The following is a 12,180-nucleotide window of genomic DNA, read 5'->3' as shown; positions in this document are numbered from 1 at the left end:
ACTTTCTATAAGATATGCCATATGCTAGGCCACAAAGCAGGTATCAAAAATTCAAAAAAATTGAAATCATACCATGTATTTTTTCTGTCCACAATGGAATGAAGCTGGAAATTAACAACTCAAGAATCTATAAAAAATATACAAACACATGGGCACTGTACAACATGCCTCTGAGTAAACAGTGGATCATAGAGGAAATCAAAAGGAAAACTTAAAAATTCCTATAAATGAATGAAGATGACAACACGACATATCAAAACTTATGGGATTTGGCAAAAAGGGGGTATTTACAAGGAAGTTTATAGCAATTGGTGCCTACATCATAAAATAGGGAAGGTATCAAATAAGTGATCTTTTAATGCATCTAAAGGACCTAGAAAAACAAGAACAAACCAAATCCCAAATTAGTAGGAGGAAAGAAATAATTAAAATTAGACAATAAATTAACAGAATTGAGCCAAAAAAAAGCTTCAAAAGATCAGTGAAATGAAGAGCTTGTCTTTTAAAAAAAATCAAATTGATATGCTATAGGCCCAACTAACCAAAAAAAAAAAAAAAAAAAAAGAAGAAAAAGAGACCCAAAAACAATAAATCAGAGATGAAGAAAATGTTCCAGTGGATAGCACAGAAATAAAATGAATCATTGGGAATTACTACAGTTTATGCCAACAAATTAGAAAATCTAGAAGAAATGGATAAATTCCTGTACACTTACACTTACAATCTAACAAAACTGAGTCATGAAGACATAGAAAATCTAAATAGACCAATAAGCAAGACAGAGTTGAATCAGTACTAAAGATCCTCCCAACCAAGAAACATAGGATGAGATTGCTTCACTTCCAAATTATACCAAACTTTTAAAGAACTAATCCAATTCTTCTCAAACTATTCAAAACAATGAAAGGGAGGAGATTCTCCCAAACTCCTTTAATGAGGCCTGCATCATCTTAATTCCAAAGCTAGGAAAAGATACACAGAAAAAGAACTATAGACCTATATCCTTGAAGAACAGAGATAGAAAGATCGTGATAAAATACTAGATAATCAAATCCAACAACACATCAGAAAGATCATCCAGACCGAGTGGGATTTATTGCCAGTATGCAGGATGATTCAACATATGCATATTAATAAATGTGATACATCATATTAACAAATTGAAGAATAACAACTATGATTTTCTCAATAGATGCAGAGAAAGCATTTGATAAAATTCAATATCGTTTCATGATTTAAAAAAAAAAAACTTAAGCAAATTGGGTATAAAAGAAACTTTCCTCAACACATTCAAAACAAGGTATGACAAAACCACAGCAGTATCATACTGAATGGGGATCAACTGGAAGCATTTCCACTAAAACTGAGAATCAGACAAGAATGCCCATTTTCACCATTGTTATTCAATATAGTTTTGGAAGTTTTAGCCAGAGCCATTAGGCAAGAAAAAGTAATAAAAGATACAAACTGGAAAGGAGGAAGTCATACTATCCCTGTTTGCAGAGGATATGATCCTATATAGAGAGAACCAAAGACTCCACTAACAAACTATTGGAACTCATGAGAGAGTTTGGTAAAGTTGCAGGATATAAAATCAACACACAAAAATCAATAGCCTTTGTTAACACAAACAATGCCTTAGCTGCAGAAAGACTCTAAAAATCAGTCCTGTTCACAAAAGCTACCAAAAAACATAAAGTGTCTTGGAATAAATTTAATCAAGAATGTTAAAGATCCCATAATAAAATTAAAAAAAAAAAAAACAGTAAAGAAAGAATGACTCGGCAGTTCCAAGATGTCAGAGTAGGGAGGGAGCTTTCTTCTCTCTTTCCAATCACCATCCAAAGGTATACAAGCCAATAGAAAGGGCACCATTTTGGACATACATAACAGCTGCGCCAACTTGTGTCTGCACCCAGCAATCAGCTGAGCGGAGACTCCTGACTCTGGTAGGGAGAAATAACAGGTGGCTAGGAGCTTGTGACTGTGTGAAGCTTCTGAACCAGGACTGTGCAAATCAAAACCAAAATGAGGTTTCACCTCACCCCAGTTAGAATGGCTTTCATACAGAAATCAACAAGCAACAGATGCTAGCAAGGATGTGGGGGAAAAGGCACACTAATCCACTGTTGGTGGAAATGCAAACTAGTAAAGCCACTATGGAAGACAGATTGGAGATACCTCAGAAATGTAAATATAGCCCTACCATATGACCCAGCCATCCCCTTCCTGGAATTTACCCAAGAGAAATTAAATTGGCAAATAAAAGAGCTATTTGCGCCTCAATTGTTTATTGCAGTTCGGTTCACAATACCTAAAACATGGAATCATCCTAAATGTCCGTCAATGGAATACTGGATAAAGAAATTATGGGATATGTACTCTATGGAATATTGCACAGTAGAATAAAAAATGAAATCCATTCATTTGCAACAAAATGGAGGAATCTGGAAAACATCATGCTGAGTGAAATAAGCCAGTCCCAAAAGGACAGATATCATATATTCTCCCGGATCTGTGACAACTAACTGAGCAGCTTAAAGGCAACCTGTAGAAGTGAAACTGACACTGTGAAAAGTAACGACTATTAGCCCTTGTCCTGACTTTTGAGGAACAACTTTTTTGTATTTTCTTATTCTACTTAATACCATTGGTTCTTAGGTGTTTAAATCCAATTGAAAATTGATCCCTGTTAAAAATAAGAGAGGGAGATGGACAGTTTAGCACACATTCCCTCAGACTTACCCTAAAGGGTAAAGCTAAAAACCTGCCTTGGGTATCCAAATCCCATTACGTTGGCAGGTACACATTTCCATCTTAGTAGTTAAAGTGATCAGTTTTTGTTTATAACTGATCATAAATATAGGATTAAGTGTCAAAGGGCTAACATAAATAAGGCCAAGTGTCTGCTGATAACTGATAGAATTACATAGGAGAGAATGATCCAACAGGGGAAGCAGTACACACAGCAGATTCATAGAATGACAAGTGCCCTAAACAGCACTCTGGCCTCAGAATCAGCCCTTAAGGCATTTGGATTTGGCTAAAAAGACCATGAGAGCATTTCAGGCATGGAAAGCCAAGACACAGGCAAATAATGACCTACATGAAAGAGCTCTGTGAGTGAGATCCCGGTGGAAAGAAGGGACCATCAAATAAGGAGGTACCTTTCTCTGAAGGGAGGCGAGAACTACCACTTTAATTATGGCCTTGTCTAAATAATGTCCAAGGCCGGCACCATGGCTTAACAGGCTAATCCTCCACCTTGTGGTGCCGGCACACCAGGTTCTAGTCCCGGTTGGGGCACCGGATTCTATCCCGGTTGCCCCTCTTCCAGGCCAACTCTCTGCTATGGCCCAGGAAGGCAGTGGAGGATGGCCCAAGTCCTTGGGCCCTGCACCCGCATGGGAGACCAGAAGAAGCACTGGGTCCTGGCTTCGGATCAGTGCAACGCGATGGCTGCAGCAGCCATTGGAGGGTGAACCAACGGCAAAAAGGAAGACATTTCTCTCTGTCTCTCTCTCTCTCACTATCCACTCTGCCTGTCAAAAAAAATAATAATAATAATGTCCGAGTTTGTGGAATCGAGGCTTCCATAGCCTTGGCAGCTCATGTCAGGTGCCTTGAGTGATCACTAATGTCATAAATAAGAGTGTCAATTGTTAAATCAACAACAGAAGTCACTGTTCACTTGTTCCCCATATAGGATCTCTGTCCTTAATGTGTTGTCCTATGAGAATTAACAGTAAAACTAGTCTTCAAACAGTACTTTATACTTTGTGTTTCTCTGTGCATGCAAACTGTTGAAATCTTTACTTAGTATAGAGTTTATCTTCTGTATATAAAGATAATTAAAAATCTTAATGAAAAGTGGGATGGGAGAGGGAGTAGGAGGGGGGGATGGTTTGGGAGTAGGTGGGCAGGTAAGGGGGGAAGAACTGCTGTAATCCAAAAGTTATACTTATGAAATTTATATTTATTAAATTAAAGCTTTCTATTAAAAAATGAAAGGATGACTCAAAATATGCAAAAATCTTCCATGTTCATCAGTTGGAAGAATTAATATCAAAATGTCCATACCACAGAAAGCAATTACAGATTCAGTGTAATCCAAATCAAAATACCAAGGACTATCTTCTCAGATCCAGAAAAAGCAATGCTAAAATTCATATGGAAATACAAGAGATCTCAAATAGCTAAATCAATCAAACAGCAAAAACAAAGCTGGAAGATTCATAATACCAGATCTCAAGAAATACTGCAGGGCATTTATAATCAAAACAGCCTTGTACTGACACAAAAATAGGCATGTAGACCAATGAAATGGAATAGAAGCCCCAGAAATTAATCCACACATCTACAACCAACTAATTTGACAAAGGAGCTAAAATCAATTCGTGGAGGAAAGGTCAGCCTCTTTAATAAATGGTGCTGGGAAAATTGGATCTCTACAAGCAGAAGTATAAAACAAGACCCCTTATATATAAAATCAACACAAAATCAATTCAAAATCATTCAAGGATCTAAATCTATGACCTGATATAATCAAATTACTAGAGTAAAATATCAGGGAAACTCTGCAAGATACTGGCACAAAGACTTTTTGGAATACACAGGCAATAAAAGCAAAAAACAGACTAATGGAATTATATTAAGCTAGTAAGCTTCTGCACTGCAAAGGAAACACTCAACAAAGTGAAGAGGCATCTGACAGAATGGGATAAATATTTGCAAGCTATGCAACTGATAAAAGATGAATATCCAATATCTATTAAGAACTCAAGAAATGCAACAACAACAAAAAAAATCCAGTAGAAATGGGCAAAGGATACAGATATTTTTCAAAGGATGAAATTCACATGACCAACTGACACATGAAAAAATGCTCAGAATCACTAGCCATCAGAGAAATGCAAATTAAAATCATGGTGAGGTTTCACCTTGCCAGAGTTAGAATGGCTGTCATCCAGTAATCAAAAAACAATAAATGCTGACAAGGATGTGGGGAAAAAGGTACCCTAATCCACTGTTGGTGGGAATGGAAACTAGTGGAACTACAAGGAGGACAGTATGTAGAGTCCTCAGAAAACAAAATAATTCTTCCATATGACCCATCTGCATACTATGAATTACTCAGTGGAAATTAAATCAGCATATGAAAGAGTTATTTGTACCCCCATGTTAATTGATGCTCAGTTTCTGATAGCTAAAATATGGAATCAACCCACATGTTCATCAGCTGATGACTGGATAAGGAAAATGTGGTACTTGGAATACTACTCAGGCATAATAAAGAATGAAAACTTGTCTTGCAACCAAATGAATGCAACTGGAGACTATTATGCTTAGTAAAATAATCCAGTCTCAAAATGACAAATCTGTTTTTTCTGATAGGTGGCTTTTAATAAAACATACCAAAAATGTGTAGGAATGAAAGACACTTTGTAATATAATTGTCATTTTTAGCCCTTGTTTATACCCCTGTGGAACTGGCATTTTTCTGCTTTTTACTTGTTGAATATTAAGGTTAGTGGTGATTTAAACCTGTGAATATAGAGTGGATTAAAATTATGTCTTTGCAAAAACTGATGAAAGAAAGTGGGGAGAGGAAGGAAGGCAAATGTAGTCTGCCTACACTTGCATGAAATATGTTCACTTATTAATAAAAAAGGAAACATGTTTTAGAAGTACAGAAATTTTAAACTTTAAGCAACTGAAGAAAAAATATGGTACTTTTAGAATGACTTAGGTGGTTTTGGTTTTTATACTCACTGGTAAAATACCTTCTTATTGTATATGTGGATCTTTATGTGTATGCACACACACATTCATACACATCCAGTAAAGATGAGGCATTAGGCAGAAGTTCTTCTGTAATTACCATTGAAAGCACATATGCCAAGTGATAATTTTTGCAAGGGTAACATTAAGATTTATGTTAGGCTTTGTTACAAAAAATATTTCTTAGTAAGCTCCGAGTTCTTCCATCTGTTAATAAGTATTTTGGTTTTCTTAATTTTTTATTTTTATTTGAAATATAATTTTACATATTTGTGGGGTACTTTGTGATGTATAATACTTGTATATGATGTACAATGATGAAATAATCAGCATATCCATCATCTCAAGCATGTATTGCTTCTTTGTGTGGGGAATATTAAAAATATTTCCTAGCTCCTAGCTATTTTGGAATTTTCAGACTATTATTATTAACTATAGCTGTCCAACTGTTCTAAAGAACATTAGAAGTAATTCCTCTTATTCTGCTGCCCCTGCCCCCATATATACATTAACTATCCTTTCTCTATCCCCTCTGGTCAACACACATCCCAGGCAAGTGTTTTGCCATTAGTGTACATAAATGAATTAACCTTGTTAAAGCATGATGACATTGATGGTCATCTACTCCTGTGCCTATATTTTCCTCCCTATTTATTCATTTAATCTAGCAAGACTTTTCAAGATGGCTCATAGACAATACTGGAACTTTAAAGATGTCTGATATATAAGAGTCAATACATATTTCAATTTAGAGTTAAAATTCATAAGTAGGAATATTTCTGTCAAATATTTTATATCAAAAATAAACTGTTGACCCCAAGTAGATATATGAGGAATAGAATTCTAGGAAACATGAATATATTTTAACTCTATTTATAGTTCTTCTTAACAGAACTGGCAAGAGTTTTTTTGTTTTTTGTTTTTTTGGTTTTTTTGTTTACAATAATGAACAAATCATTGTTATAATAATGTTTTTCCATTTCAAGGTTTGTCAGTTAACAGATAAACAGACCCATCACCTTGTGAAAATGGTACGTGATTTCAGCATTCTGTTTTACAAGGTAAAAACACAATTTTTCAACTATACAAAATGTTAATGGTTTCCATTTCGATTGTACCAAAAATGTTAAAGTTGTATGTAGCCATCTAGTGGTATGAGTACAGAGGTACGATAAGGGAGTATGACATTTATGGATGTAATTAACATCTTGAAATTCTTGGTCATAGGTCAGTCCAAACTTGTTAAGCTTCAATTATATTAAATTATTTTTATATTTGTTTATACAATTTGGGAAGAACTTTATTAGTGTTTTACTTAGATTCTTGTTCTGGTTTTGGAGACATAAAATGTAGCAAGTTTAGAGAGGCAGACCTATTACTTGGGAACAAATAGACCTTAACCCCATCAGGCTTTACCATTATACTGTCTATGTGGTATGGATGATTTAGATAATGTCATTTGAATTTCTTCATCTACAAAATGGGATAGTAATAGTTCTTTATCTACCACAAAAGCTATTTTAACACTGAAATAAGTTCTTGCTAGCATGTGAATTTTAAAAGTGTATATATTACATATATAAAGTTCAACAACCACACTTATTTTTAAGCAAATTATCATAAATATCTGTTTTGCTTCCTTGATTCATTTTCTATATTCTATATTCTTGGGGTTTTTTTATGTGTTCAAAAATGCAGGTACTGTAGCATTATTCATTAATTGGCCTGAAGTATTAATAAACCTTGTGCTTTGTATGTCTGTCTGCCTTGAGTAACTATGGCTACTTTTAAATTATATATACTCACTTATTCTTCCAGAGAAGATTACTATGAAAACTGCTAAATTTTTACTTAAATTAAATTGAGTATGTCAATATTTCCTTAAATTAATGTTAATTGTTTGTGTAATTTTCAGCTCATACAAAGTAAACTGTACCTCTGTTGCTTTAAAATGCTCACACTGCTGATGTCAACCCAAAAATATTTCCTCTGTAGGAACTTTGATGTATGTGAGGGGAATAAATAAGGCAATGACAGACAATATCAAAATATCTTTTGAAATAGAACTTATATTAAAATGGAACATTTCTCTGCTAGGATGATATTTGAATTTTTATTTTTATTTCTAATGAATGTCTAAGGTTAAAAAAAGAAAAAAAAAGTCCTTTTTCAGATCAACAAAGAAGATCTTGTTAAATTTTGTATCCTAGAAGCAAGTTTTCTGCCTATTGTAACTGAATGAGCAGCTCAGCTTTAAAGCTAATGCAGTCTTTTTGTTATAACCACATAATTATATTTAATTAAAAAAAGAATTTTAAAAGCATAAAAGACATTTAAAATATGAACTTTTATATCTCATTTAGGTAAGGGGACAAAGCTATGCAAAGAACAATTTTGAATACTAATAAGATAAAATAATGACTTAATTATTTCATATAAATCTAATGCAACACACATTACTCAATATTGTCATAGCTTTATGTCTGATGAAAGACAAAATTATACAGACATATGTATAAACATATAAATTCTTAACAGATTATTTTCAGAGATAACTTTTAAGAATATATCTGTCTTCTCACAACACTGCTTTATAGATAACATTGTTAATTTGTCTTTTTTTTTCAGTGTCTCAAGACAGGATTGGCTATCTCAAAACACTATAAGGTTTACAAGCGTCATAATTGTGGTCAGTGTCACTGCAAAATAACTGTGTGTCGCTTAGGGGAAAATAATAGAATGACATATTTCTGCCCTCATTGTCAAAAAGAAAATCCTCAACTTATTGACATATGGTAAGAGATCTAATTTAAAGTGATACTGTTTGCCTCAATTATCTAACTAAACAGAGTTTGTAAAAAGATGGAATTAAATGTATGAGTTTATTTTGATGCCAAAAATATACATGAAGAAGTACATTTTATGAAAAAAATTGCATGAATTTCAGAATTGCTTTAGCACCAAAATAAATTCATACTTTAAATTCCATTTTTAAGAACTTTTCAAAGTAGCTTCCTATATGAGACTATAAACTAAAATTACCAGAACAAATATGGACTATATTAAATACTACAAAAATTCTAGTGTACTATACAGGAAGTTTTGGAATGCCTTATAAAGTGTAATTTGAAATTTGCTTTAAAAATTAGATTTTTGGTTAAGTAAAAATGCAAACATATTAATTCAATAGGAGAATGACCACACACCTTGAGCCATTAATAAGCAAGTCATATTGGAGAACTGATAAGAATACTGGGCAAACCTCACAAAGCCTCTAAGTGGTTGAATAGTGAAAGCTAATTTTTTTTTATTATTTATTTAAAGAATGATTTATCTGAAAGGCAGAGTGACAGAGTCAAAGAGAGAGAGAGAGAGATCTTCCATATTGCTGTTTCAATCCCCAAATGGTTGCAACAGTTAGGGTTGGGTTAGACCAAAGGCAGGAACCACGGACTCTACCAGGCCTGTGGTGGGTGGCAGGATTTCAAGCCCTTGAGCTACCATCTGCTGCTTCCCAGGAATGTTAGCAGGGACCTGGATCAGAAGCAGAGTAGGTGAGACTCTCAAACCAGACTCAGATAAGAGAGGCAGGTATCCCAAACAGCAGTTTTAACCCACTGTGCCAATCACCTGCTCCAGAAAAGAATTTTAGAGGTAGGATAGAGTCAAATAGTAGTGATCATTAGTTAGTTCTGGGAGTGGTTAATGTCTTTTCTAAATAAGTACACTAAGGACTTTAATTTTAGCATAGCTAGGAAGGAAAATGAAAAGACTGAAGACATTTATGAAGAGCCTCATGCTGAGTTACCAGCAAGCAATGGTTACCAGGTCTGAGGTCAACACTGAAAATAGTACCTTAAATCAGTTTTTTATGTGAAGGTTAATGCAAAAAGCACAAAGCCAAACATTAGAAATGTTCACTTTATGGGCTTGGGAAAGTTGGTATAGAATGGTAAAGATATGTTAGTACTGGTTTCATGAATTAACAGTAGAATATTCAGAAGAGATGACTTGGGCACAGAACAGGGTGAGAGATAATAGCGGGAGAGTATCAGCACAGTACTGAGAGTTGAATCACTTTCTCAGTTCACCGAAAAAGAATAAAGAAATGAACCAAGGTTTAAGCTTCAGGGGATACCCATAACTACAGAGTAGGAGGACAAGTAAGCAAAGGAAACAAAGTGATAGGACTGAGAAAGAGGAAGAGAAGCAGGGCATGACTGGGCTGTGGGGAAGTCCAGGAAAAGGAGGCAGCTTTAGTGTCTGTGTAGAGCTCGAAGCTCTTGGATGGAGCTGCTGTGCCATGTGGACCCCAGTGTATGTGTTCAGACATACATCTGGAGCTGCTTTTTCTTCTTCACGTCCCTTTGTTTCATTGTTTGCATTACTCCTTGTCATGTTCTCAGCTACTCTCTCTAAATCACTCTATAGCCCTTTCCCCTCAGCTTCTTCGCCTCATTTTACTGTTATGGAGATCTGAAATATGTTTACATAATTAATTGTATTTATGGTACACGTTTATGGTTTTCTTTCTTTTCATGAACAAGAACTATTTTTCACAGTATTCATACATCATACATTTATTTGATCAAATATGTGTAACATACTACCTGGCAGATAGAAGATCTTAAGTGTATGTTTACTGAATAGATGATTCAGATGCTGTTTTCTGTGGATTGATAGCTTTTGAGATAAAATTTTTTATTCTTACAAATCATTAAATAAATGTTGTTTATCATATAATAGGATAATTGCCAAATCCAAAGGTTTTTTGAAACTAGGTTTTAAAGGTTTAAATATTCCCCAAAAGAGACTTAGGGTTATCTATGAGCTAGGGAAAGCCAAACTACACTGGAAATGTTGTGAGCTTTGTAATCCCTCCTCCTTTCTAACCTAATTGTGTTTTATGTATTGGCATTTAACTTAAAACTTTTGAAAAACCAACTACACACTGCAAAATAAATGTATATATAATGTTAAAAGCTTGAAAATCAGTACTATTTGCCCTTATCTTAAATTTTTTTTTAACTTTTATTTAATGAATATAAATTTCCAGTGTACAGCTTATGGATTACAATGGCTTCCCCCTCCCATAACTTCCCTCCCACCCGCTACCCTCCCCTCTCCCGCTCCCTCTCCCCTTCCATTTGCATCAAGATTCATTTTCAATTCTCTTTATATACAGAAGATCAATTTAGTATAAAGGTTTCAACAGTTTGCACCCACATAGACACACAAAGTGAAACATACTGTTTGAGTACTAGTTATAGCATCAAATCAAAATGTACAGCACATTAAGGACAGAGATCCCACATGAGGAGCAAGTGCACAGTGGCTCCTGTTGTTGACCCAACAAATTGACACTCTAGTTTATGGCGCCAGTAACCACCCTAGGCTCTCATCATGAGTTGCCAAGGCTATGGAAGCCTTCCAAGTTTGCCGACTCTGATCATATTTAGACAAGGTCATAAAAGACAGGGTGAGGATAGTAACCAATGATCCTAAGAGTGGCATTTACCAGGTTTGAACAATTATACAGCATTAAGTGGGGAAGAGGACCATCAGTACACACAGGTTGGGAGTAGAGCCATTGGTGGTAGAGTAGAGGTTATGATTACAAAGTGCGCTAGACAGGGTCTAGAACAAAGGACAGAGTCATTATTAGAGGAGCTAAGAAAGGTGCTATCTAAGCTACAATTAAGTTTTCTGATTGAGAGGCAAATAGAACCTGATAGAAGGGGCTTGATAATAATCTGTTGGGCTTTAGGCCTTGTAAGTTAAGAGGCCCAGACCTATCTATCTCTTTCCATGGGGTATATCCTAAGGGAGGTGTGAACCTCCTAGGGGAAGGCACTCTGTTGACTTTCATTACTTGGCTGGCCTGGGAGGAGAGCTGGCCAGGTAAAGGCAGGTGGCATCTCTAACAAGAAATTTACAGTTCTGCCTGCAATGTTGCTGACCCTACTTGACCATACCCTCAGCTGCAGTGGTCACTTTGGAAGTTGGGCTGAGTGAAGGGCTTTTCAGCTTAGAGCCAATAAGATCTGTGGCTCTGACCTGGGCATCCTTCGACTCCAGGGCAGGTCCATTTCCAGTGATCCAACTCTTGGCAGAGCTGCCAGGGCTCTTCACAAGCTGACTTCTGCTGAAGCCCTGGCTTACCACTTTGAAAGCCACTGCAGTGGACTGGCCTGTTGGGTCTCCTTGAGGGCAGAATTAAATTTTTTATGACTAAATATTTCCCATTCATTTTCTGGATGAGTGTTTGACCATTTTTTATGTCAATTAAATTTTCCCCCCTTAATTTAAAGTTAATTCAAAATATGTTGAAAAACCCAGGAGCAATGGTCTAAATCTTTATGGTTCTTCAGTTCCTCAAAACTCATTCAATTCCTTCAT

The 12,180-nt window shown here is 35.4% G+C and overlaps 1 protein-coding gene across 3 annotated transcripts in view; it reads left to right on the top strand.

Moving 5' to 3' along the window:
* The window catches only part of NEIL3 (nei like DNA glycosylase 3), a 62,889-nt gene that overhangs the window by 33,866 nt on the left and 16,843 nt on the right, over positions 1–12,180 (top strand). For 2 of the 3 annotated variants that reach the window (XM_062213372.1, XM_062213374.1), the window contains exons 5-6: positions 6,768–6,842; positions 8,410–8,576. In XM_062213372.1, coding sequence (XP_062069356.1) covers positions 6,768–6,842; positions 8,410–8,576 — 242 coding nt within the window. The remainder of the gene's footprint in view (positions 1–6,767; positions 6,843–8,409; positions 8,577–12,180) is intronic. The other variant, XM_062213373.1, reaches the window with a different exon arrangement.

This window comes from Lepus europaeus, chromosome 16 (assembly GCF_033115175.1).
Source record: "Lepus europaeus isolate LE1 chromosome 16, mLepTim1.pri, whole genome shotgun sequence".
In the NCBI taxonomy this organism is placed as follows: Eukaryota; Metazoa; Chordata; class Mammalia; order Lagomorpha; family Leporidae; genus Lepus; species Lepus europaeus.
This window is presented reverse-complemented; position numbering and strand designations above follow the sequence as displayed.